This window comes from Anoplopoma fimbria, chromosome 8, assembly GCF_027596085.1.
Source record: "Anoplopoma fimbria isolate UVic2021 breed Golden Eagle Sablefish chromosome 8, Afim_UVic_2022, whole genome shotgun sequence".
Classification (NCBI taxonomy): Eukaryota; Metazoa; Chordata; class Actinopteri; order Perciformes; family Anoplopomatidae; genus Anoplopoma; species Anoplopoma fimbria.
The window spans coordinates 16213161-16224440 of NC_072456.1; the positions used below are offsets into that span (position 1 = coordinate 16213161).

The window sequence follows — 11280 nt, forward strand, 5'->3', positions numbered from 1 at the left end:
CAACTTCCCTACTGTCTGTCAGTCACTCTGCAATTTTAAAAACGCATAGTAATTTCCTAAAAAATCTGGGCACTGTAGTGAGTTTGGTACTTTGGTACTTTTTACAACATTTAAATTTATTACAACAGGATTGTGTACTTTGGGAATTTAATTGAATATAATAATTGAATTCAATAATATTATAAGTCCAAACGAAACCCTTTAGTAGTTTGAATTATGCATTATAAGCTACTAAAAACTGTGTTAGGAAGTTAAAGAGGTCATAATTCCCTTTTTAATATGTATTTGATATTTTTGTAAAAGCATCTCCTTCAAACAACTGTATTTATTAAACTTTCCAGGCGAAAAAATGTTTTTATAGTACATCTGAATGCATCATGATAACGTTTTAATTTACCATCGCAAATTAAGGTATTTGTACTGAATAGATCCTCTGAATAGATCTTGAACGCAACATAATGGAACTCAATGGAGCCTCCATTAAAGTTGTCTCCGTTAGCTCCATTATTTTTTCAACGTACTACCCTCAGACATAGAAACAAATCAGGATTCTTCAACTGAACATGCTCAAATATTAAAAGGTTACTGGTAAATGAAAAACCTTCAAAGGAAGGTTCTTCTTACCTGATGCCTGAACCACCTCAACTGGTTTCTTTCAACACTACTCTGAGCTCCCTCTGTTCTAACTACTCAAAGCTTGTGACCCTAGGTGAGGGTTGGAACGTAGATTGACTGGTAAATGAATAGCGTTGCCTTCAGGCTCATATCCCTCTTCACCACACCAGTAGGGTACAACGTCCACATTACTGCCGACACTACATCAATCCTCTTATCATACTCACACTCACCACTATACGTTTTATACAACTCCTTAAAGTGATTCTGAAATTCTTCAAACGGACCCTGAATATTTAAAAAGTAATCTATTCCCTTTCAAGCTTATACAAAGATATGTTTAGCAACGCATAGGCCTGTTTACTGCCAGGGAATTCTGGCTACAGAGGTAGGAGGACTCAGGCGCAGACAAATACCTAGTAGGGAAGCAGGTAGAATAAAGGAAATGGTCAGAAACAGGCTTACGAGTCGTCCACAGGATGGCTGTTAAAATTGGAAAGCAAATCCAAGAAGGGCAAGCGAGGTGAGCAGGTCAACAACAGGCAACAGGTCAAACAGAATCAGGGACAGAATGGGGTACAGGTTCAGGTACAGGTGGTTGTAAAGCAATAGCATAAGCAACATTGACTGGCAGGGAATGATTGGTAATGGGCAAATTATACAGTACTGCAGGGCTGATGATGGAAAGTGGAAACAGATGAGCAGGTGAATAAGAGAGTGAGGTGACCGAGACAGGTGGGAGTGAGAATGTGACTGATTGGAAGCAAAGTGAGGCAGAATGGGAAAAGCAGAACTGAGGCAGACTTTGTGACAGTTTGTTGGCTGTTGATTACTGAGTCACAGGATTATAAAGCATAAAACTAAAATAATCATGTGATTTCACACTACATCACAGGAGAAGGGACCAGATTGTACCTCCCATCGGTGGAGGCGTTGAAAAATAAAATGGTTGAGTGCTTACCGGAGCTGTGGAACAACAAGCCCTATTGTGTCCTGTAGGTTTATGATCCATCTGCACATACCGCCATTATATATATATAATAATATATTAAATATATTTAAATAACTTTATCGTACTCATGAGTACTTATTTGCAAAGTTTGAAAACCTCCTAATTTTACTTGAGGTTGGTTTTTAAACTAACCACAATTTTTAAAGTTAGTGGGGAAACTAAATCTACAGACATATGCACCAAACAGCAGTTCGGCGTACCAGGCCTTCTTGGAGTCCTTGGTTGGCGTACTGGAAAGGGTGACGACTGGGAACTCCAAAGTTCTGCTGGGGGACTTCAATGCTCATGTGGGTAATGATGGAGAAACCTGGAGGGGGTGATTGGAAGGAACGGCCTGCCTCATCTGAACCCAAGTGGTGCTTTGCTGTAGGACTTCTGTACTAGTCACAGATTTTCCATAAAAAACACCATGTTCGAGCATAGGGCAGTTCATCAGAGGAGTTGGTACCGGAACACCCTTGGCCAAACATCTATGATCGACTTTGTGGTCAAATCATCAAACGTTAGCTAGTAAATAACACAACAAGTTACTGATTATTGTGCTATGCTGGGTAAAAACCTGTCACTATGACAAGTCATAAAAGAGGAGGCAGCGGTGCCCTTCAACTCAATGTCAGCTGAACTGAATGTTTACACACTTGGCAGCAATGTGAGTTCAATGACGTGATGAACCTTCTTCCTTTTATATATTCCTTGTTACAGTCAATGTGAATGACATAAACTGACAGGAAATGAACACTGATCCAAACTGTTGACTAGAAATGCAATTCCACTGAAATGGTCTATAAGCAAACTGATACAACCACCAGCCAAGTGCATACTGTCGTGCTTGCCTTTACCGCAGCTGTCACAAATACAAGTTGTTGACACATCTAATACAAATACACATGAAGATGATTCAAAAACCTGTTATACAATCCAAACATTGATCATGCAAACACAACCACAGATTGGCTACCATCTAGCAACTGGGTTTACCCTTAAGGCTTAAAGTAAGGCACGCTGCAGTCTACTGTATGCAAGAGTCAATATTAGCCTCTGGAGGAGGTTACACATTTCATATTATTTTTGATATATTCATGTAACAGATCATCTCAATTTCATGTATGATACCGCTGACTTTTTGTGTCTTAGTCTGAGGCACACAAGATAAAGGCCTATCTGAAACTGAAAATGACGGATGTAAAGCGTGCTGAGCTCATCTTCATCTGTTTGATGCTGCTTAACGGTAAGAAATTTTGAGTATCCACAAAGTTAGCAAAAAAGATGAAAGCTGAATAGTTGCAATTTGGTAGTTACAGGGGTACTTGAGTTACTTCTGGTCCTGTACAGTTGGCACCTCTTTCAAACACAGATTTATTTAAAATGTACCATCAGGTTTGACATTATATATATGAAACTAAATTAGTTTAAAACGGCTACATGGCACATTAATAAATACATTTTCAGTGTATACTATACTATACTCTAATATCATGATTTATCCTCTCTTGTCTGGGGACAGACTCTGGAAGACATACTTGTTTACTTACTTTTAAAGTAACCTGATGAAGGTCTGTGAGCTGAAATGTTGTCACTAAAGATCCCTAATGCAAGTGAAGAAGGCAGTGGGTGGGATTTTTTGTTTGTTTTATATTGTCTACCCAAGCTATTCTCCAATGGAGCTGTTGACCTACTGGTGTGCCAAAGCTTGCACTTTAAAAAAAAAAAAAAAAAAAGTCATAGTCCATGATTCATATTCATTGTATATTTCCTGCTGTTATTTTCCAAAAGAAAATTGGGGGACACTTGTTTATTTTGGTTGAGTCAGTTATCAGGCACAATTCTGACGAAAAAACAGTGCTACCTATCTAGTAAATAAAGAAACTTTGGGTTACTTAACATTATCCCCGGTTGTGTTTCACTACGGGAATCGCCTATATATACCCGTATGGTGTACAGCAGATAAAGATCTGTAATGCTTCTGTGAATGTACCAATGAAATAAATGGGACTTTATACTTCCATGGGCACGTAAATGAGTTATCTCACTAATTTTGTTTCCAGGTTTTGTAGCAACATTGAATTGCACAAGCCCAACTCCTGAATCTTTGTTTTCCTCACTTGAGAAGAATTTATTCCCTAAAAAACTACTGCGACCTGTGAAAAGCTTTTCAAGTCCAACTAACATAACCATTGGTATCACAGTGGTGGGAATTCTAGGAGTGGTGAGTCTACACAAACATGCTTTTACGACTGTACTTGAGCATGCAGAAAATTATTAAATTATATTTGTAGTCATAAATTCAAATTCATAATTAATCTGTATAACTTGTTTATTTATTTAAAATATATGTTTCACCCATAGGATGAAAAATCCCAAAGCCTGACAACAGTCTTGTGGCAAGTTCTAGTAAGTTCTCAGAAGATTGAAATAAAGTATTTGTCTACGTAAATCCACTCTGTGCAGATTTTAACATGATTACATCATCTTTAAAATTATTATAATTGCATTAGTTTTTGTTTTTAGAAAAATAAGCAAATTCAAGCGGTAGGAGGTGTGTCTTTTTTATATAGAAATTTTCTGTTGAATTTCTCTAGTAACTCGAAATGATAAGTATATGCCTATTTGTTTGAAATTACTAAAATGGACTGAAATTAAACTTAACCTAAAGTTAATTTGGTTACATTGGCTGTTTTGAATGAAACATCATACATTTTTTGTTATTTTATGCAGTGACACAGCTGAAATGAATGGCGTTTTCTAAGCTGTTAATCACATCGGTGTTGTTCCGTTTACTGTAGGAGTGGGATATTGAGGGACTGAGCTGGGATGAAGAGGAATGTGGCACTAAAAGAGTCTCTGTCCCTCGAGAAAAGCTTTGGGTCCCAGACATCCATATCTCAGAGTTGTAAGTTAAAAATGATGTTCAGCATTATATCAGCTTTTTCTAATTATTGGCAAAACCAGAGAAATCAACCTTAAAGTAAAGTACGTTCTGAAATATAAGGACTCAGAAAGCAATCTTTGACGTTGTAAACCTGAGAGGAGAGAGGTAAACCTCAATGCAGGTAAACAGTATAAGAGTTGTTTGGTACTATGGAGCCTAAGGGAATCTAATTGATGCCCCATTTAAAAATGCTAAAATTATGAGGCAGTACAAGGAATTTTCCTTTTAGTGTTGATTGGTGGGCCCTGTGGACGAAAGTGGTAGTGTTTCCGAAACACCAGAATACCTCGGAGAGGGATATGAACCTTCTCGTCATGGTATTCCTCTCTTCTTTAAAAATGTCTTGGATTTATTAAGTAACTAATTAATATTTAAAATTAATTTTCTTTTTTATTTCAGCATGGACGAAGACAAATCTCCCAATACTCCCTACGTCTACTTGCTTAACACAGGTCATGTATATGATGATAAGCCAGTTAGAATGGTCAGCTCCTGCCGATTAGTAATCTACAATTTCCCCTTCGATATTCAAAACTGCACTCTGACATTTGGATCATATCTACACTTTGGTAAGCCTGACTAAATATAAAATACAGTTCTGGAAGAATCTAATCTTTTAACTGTGTATATAAATAAAATCACTACAGGATAAAATGCATATTTGTATAAAATAAAATGTCTAGTGTCATATTTTAGGGCTTGAAGTAAATTAAAAAGAGTTGACTGCAAATGGTTGGGAAATAAATGTGTGTGTGACACAAGGTTACACTTGGCATCACTTTTTCTGTTGTCAACTTTGAAAAGCCCTTTAAAATCTGCTATTAAATGTAATTTAAGCTACAGACATAAGGATGATTCAAGGCCCCACATCTGAAGAGATACTGCAGGAGTCCCAAGATGTGTTGGTGACCAATGGGGAGTGGGAGCTCATAGGTATCAGTGTAGCTCCTTCTACTCTGTCATTAGATGTGGGAAGCTACTCTGAGATCAGATACCATGTAAGCACTTTTTTTGCAATATATTCATTGGTTTTTCAGTTTGCAAATCGCAGTGAAAGCACAGTTATATAAAACACACCAACCCATATTCAGATTTTTGGTCCATCATCATTTTCTAATCAACAACAATTTTACATTGACAAAATGACTATGTGACAAGAAACCTAAAGTGAATCATTTGGCATCCCAATTCAGAAAGAAATAAAGATAGATGCTCAAAGTGGACTAAAACTTGGAGGCGTTGTACCTGTGTCTCTTCCCAAGATCATTCTGAGACGTAGGCCAGTCCTCTATGTGGTGAACCTGCTGATCCCCAGCTGCTTCCTCATCACTGTGGACCTCTTCAGCTTCCTGCTGCCCCCCCATAGTGTGGACCGTTCCTCCTTTAAGATGACCCTCATCCTGGGCTACACCGTTTTCCTGCTCATCATGAACGACCTGCTGCCTGTCACTGGGGACACAACACCTTTCATCAGTGAGTGACACCTGTGATATTGTTACTTACTTTATTCCAAAGAAGGTTAAAGGATCATGAAATTCACTGCTGCACATGTGCTTTTAAAGCCAAGAGCTTTGTTGACCGAACACACAGGTGTACTGAAGGCAAACTGAACAACTCAAGGGAGAAAAGTGGTTATTATTATGTTCAAATTTCAGGATATGGACTATTACGCAAGTTGCAGCAAATTAAAAACTTTTCTATTGCCCAAGATTGTGTGTGTGTATTGTGCAATCTATCCTGAGATTTGTTATGTTTTGCTGAAATGCAAGGCATCCTCTGGGTTTGTCAGTGGCGGGCTTGTCGCTGCTGGAGGCTCCGCTGGAGTCTCAGCTGAAGGGCTTTCTGGTGAATCTGCAGGATTTCATCTGATTTCATCTGCACAAAATCCTACCCAGTGGCACAGCTGACGAACATAAAGAATAACTATATAGATACTACTATATATTAATAGACTATATAAGCCATATAGATGCATCAATATTAAATTTACTAGTCATTCTGCTGGCCCCTGCTACAAGCCAAGAAAATAAAAGTTGAAAATGTCATTTTCATGCCACGGTTGTACAGAAGCCGCAGTATTACCCAAATAATTCAGTATCCATAGAACACTGACACTCATATTTATTATGTGTTGAAAAAGGATAAAAAAAAGTAAACAAATCAAAATCTAATTTGAGCCCTGGGAGTGATGGGGGGCTGTTTGTGCTCTGAGGAAAGTCATCATCTACTGCAGCTCAAGAACCAGTGGTATTTCCCAAATAAAATCATATCCAGGTTATGACTGAGGACGGTTAAAAAGGTTACTGACATGCATATTAACATACAGTACTTAATTAGAAGTGTGCTGTATCATCTCTGTTTTTGTTGATTTTGTGTCTTGCAGACGTTTTCTTCTCCATCAGTCTCGCTCTGATGGTTGCCAGCCTGTTGGAGACCGTGTTCATCACTAATATCCAGTACAGCTCCAGCCGGTACAGCGCCATGCCTCACTGGCTCAATGTCCTCGTGCTACGATATCTAGCTGTTGTAGTTTGTCTACCTCGAACGAAAAAAAGCAACCGAAAGACTTTCTTTCACGACTCATCTAATAGAGGTATATCATTATTATTTATTGACATCAACGTTTGTAGGGAGTTGGTGGTTAAATCCTTTGAAGCCCCAAGTGATATTTAAATGACTAAATAATTGATATGACTATGTTAAGTTACAAGAAAAACTAATATTTCTTTGTTAACTGTTACCTTTATAAGAATCATTACATTTTGGAAAACAAAAAGTTTGAGGTGTACTGATAATAATTTTAATGAACACCTAACAGCCAATAAGAAATAACAACTTTCCATGGCCATGGGATAAACTAATCTAGTTTAGATTTGACATTTTCAGCTATTTTTATATAATAAGCTGTTTTAAATATATTGGAATCCAAACCAGCTGTTCTTTGTTTTTGACAGAACCACCACAGAATTCCGGAATCACCAACATCTCAGCGTTTCATCTTCAGAGCGTCTCTGGTGATACACCTCCAGCGAAACCCAACCCAACCCTTTCGATGCCGGCCCTGGATGAACTGAGGAAACTGAGCAGAGATCTCTTGGCCATCCGCCTCCAGATGGACAAACACTTCCAGGGGAGCAAAACCTCTGAGGATTGGCAAATGGTCGGGTTAGTTATCGACCGTTTTCTGTTTGGATTGTACATTGTCTTCCTCGGTGTCAGCTTCATCACCATAATATGTATCTGGACCTTGAGCAACTCGTAACCAGCATGATTTAACCAGACGGTTGAAAGCCTGATTGATAAAATGTTCACACATTTCCGCAGCTTACATGCAAAATTCTGAGGTAATATCCACCATGTTCACAATCTTAGTGTAGCATGTTAGCACTCAACAGCAAGTACAGCTGAGTCTGATGGAAATGTCTTTTCTAGTTTAGCAATTATTTGGTCATGAATGTCAAATTATTATTTTAATCAGCGCTGTTTCTATGTAAGCTATCCGCTCCTGCTTTTTGATTCCAGAAAAGTGTAGAAAAGTTCAGTTGTGAAGTTATCCAACACGTAGCGTTAGCGTGCTATATCCAGCATCCAGCAGCCAAAGTGATCTGCAGTCAGTTAGCTGAAGCGTGCCCGCTGCAGACGACAGGTGCGAGTTTGCATGGCCACAAAGCTCCGCCCAAGATGTACTGATCACAGTCACGTGTCAAAATTGCACACAATTTGAGAAAGCACAGACAGAGAAAGTGATTCCTTGCATTATAGTTAATGTTAGATGAATAAACACTCAATCTCAAAAGAATATGAACATGGCGGCTATAACCTTTTAAGAATCCAGTCAGCCTCAGAGGGAAAAGAACAGCTAACTTTTTATAAACTGCCCTGTAGAGCACAACTGTGTTTTATGCTTTAAACTTATTTCAGAGTTTTAAAAATAGCCTCAAACCAAAAGTAAGCACATGGTTTGACAGTACCGTGCAGGGTGTTCGAGAACTGAACATACCTTAGGATCCCATAGGTGGAGGTGTTGCAAAATAAAATGAGGTGATTTGTTACCAGAGGCCTGTGCTGTCCAATTTGTTTTTATGATCTGGATTTAACTGCAAGATATAAATAAAATATGTACATGTGTGTATGTAATTGTTTTCCATTCTGCAATATTGTATAAGTTAGTTTAATAAGTTTAGGTAATTTGAGATATGAGTTTGAGAACTTCCCTCATTTGTTTGAGGTCTTTACTAGAATACAGCAACAAAATTTATTTTTTTAATGTAGTAAATAAATGCACAATAGTCACAAGTTTGAATTTATGTTTACAAGGCTACACCATTAAAGATTATTTCTTTTTTTCAATTGTTACTGAAATCATGTCTGTGTGCTGTGGGTTGCTTAACATTATAAAATGTATGCTACAAAACCAAAATGGTCCAGATTATTGTCTACAAGGTATACATTTCAGTGTCAAAACATGCAATGTTTTGTTTTTTTTATCTGAAAACAAGGCAACTGTAAATGTTTTTGCAGATTGTAGGCAATGATTTTCCTGCACTTTGTTTTTATAAATGATCTGTTCATGGTGAATACAAATGTTTGAGGTTGAATTTCTATTAATTATTTTCACATGAGCAGATGGTGTTGTTGGGGTTTGAGGTACTTGTGCTTTACACAAGTATTTCCATTTTCTGCTTCTTTATACTTCTACTCTCTTAGACCCTTCTATTATACTTTTTACTCCAGCAAAATTTATTTGATAACTCCTTACTTTGAAAAAATCTGATTAATACAAAGCATAGGTTAAGATAAGAAAAGTAATTAAAATTATCTCCGCCTTTATCACCTGTAAAAATAAAAAATGCTGCAAAATGCATGACTTTTACATGTGACAGTATTTCTCCACAGTGGTAAAATATCTGAGTACTTCTTTCATCACTGTGCTTAATTTATAAAGATCAATGTACACAACTAAAGAGGGCGCAAAATGGTTTTTTCCCCCTTATTGTTCAGCAAATTTTGATGACAAAAAAGGTAATGGCGTGAAATAGATTAGTTTTGATGACTTTTCTATTAACACACAATAACAAAAAAACCTCATAAACAGTCTGGCCAGTATTTTATTGTCAACAAACTTACAGAACAAAGTCAAATTAACACAAATAATAATTATAATAACAATCATAAACGTTATTAATAATAGACTCTTTAATCAGTAGTGCACGTTAAACCTTTGAACACCTCCGTGTTAAAAGGCAGTTCAAGGACAAACCATCTGCTGAGTTGAGGAGGCTTTTCAGTGGAGTCGAGCGGTCACTTCATTGAAAGTTCAGTATTTCCTTTAGAAAGGAGCCTGAAGACACGGGTGCAGTTTATTTCTTAAATTCTTGTCTGTGGGGGCTTAGGGACATGAATATCACATGTATTGCTTTAAGTAGGTTCTCATGAGATCGTGTTGACCTTGTGAGGGATTGTACACATAAAGCAAGGCCTGTTGAGGACGGTGTGCACTCTGGAGACTAATCCATTAAGAGGTCGGTACACATTCAATTGTAGGACTGAAATCAGAGGTAAAGCGTTGTCAGTGGGTTGCATATTTGTTTTCCCACAATTTTCTTCCTCTGATTAACCATCACATGAACTTCATATATTCATTTTTCCTGACGTACTCTGGTTAATCTAACTCACTACAGAGCCACTAAGCAGAACACTTAGATTAATAGAAGCAAGTCCAGATAAGTTGTAACAGGTGAAAAGTCTATAAAATATATACTACATGTGCGATTCCAAACTTAAGGGGTCCCAAAATAAGTATGACGGGTCACTGGATTGAGGAAATGACGAAAATAATCAAAAAGATTGTTTAGTAAAGTTTGACATTTTTTGACGCTTTTCACCTATGAAATACTAGAATACTACTTTACCTTATGGGGTCTCTAGATATCATTCAAATAAAACAATCTGAGAAAGAAAACATGCTGTTTGGTTCAACAGCTGTGTCAAATAGTGATCTTTAGCAGTGCTGGCAGGCATGTTTTTTTATAAACAAGGCTATAGCTGGTTCCCTCTGTTTCCAGCCTTTATGCTTAGCTAAGGTGAGGTGAGCTAATAAGCTGCTGGTCACAGCTACATATTTACCTGACAATTTTTACAAAACTTAAATATATTCTTTTATGGGACAATAAGGTTGGGAACCACTGTACCAGACTAAGATCTGTTGGAGGAAAGACCCAATTAAATATGAAGAATTTCAGTCCAAGAGATGATTAATGCATTTTAAAAACGATGTATGAATGTTTTCTCTTAAATTGTGTCTCTTATTGTGGACTGAACCCTCTTCACAATGTAATGCATTCAAGGTTCATGTTCTTAAAACGAACATCACCTAAAGAGTGACGTCCTAAACCGCCCCCCCAACAACAACAACAACAACAACAACAGACAGACAGACAGACAAACAGACGAATCAGTGCAATTAACTGGACTCTATTATTCCAAAGCCGGCGACGTTAGAAACAAGTGCTGATTAGGCTGGTGCAAACCTTTTGTGCATGACTGCATGTACAGCAGGTAGACATGTGTGCGCACACACACTCACACTCACACCTTTTTCTTATAACCTCACTCACTCACTCACCTCACTCACTCAAAGCAGCACAAAAATGGAGCATTTGCAGTTTCATATATTTGCAACACTGACAGAAACTCTGAAGTCCAGTCCTTTATAAACTCAACT

General features: G+C 37.5%; 1 protein-coding gene across 1 annotated transcript; it reads left to right on the forward strand.

Annotated features, from left to right (window-relative positions):
- The first annotated feature begins 2800 nt into the window (after positions 1–2800).
- On the forward strand, positions 2801–7818 carry LOC129094725 (5-hydroxytryptamine receptor 3A-like). The gene is made up of 9 exons (XM_054602986.1): positions 2801–2855; positions 3673–3833; positions 3974–4018; positions 4411–4517; positions 4956–5125; positions 5394–5554; positions 5819–6029; positions 6940–7149; positions 7511–7818. The coding sequence occupies exons 1-9, from the start codon at positions 2801–2803 to the stop codon at positions 7816–7818; spliced, it is 1428 nt and encodes a 475-aa protein (XP_054458961.1).
- Positions 7819–11280: the final 3462 nt, after the last annotated feature.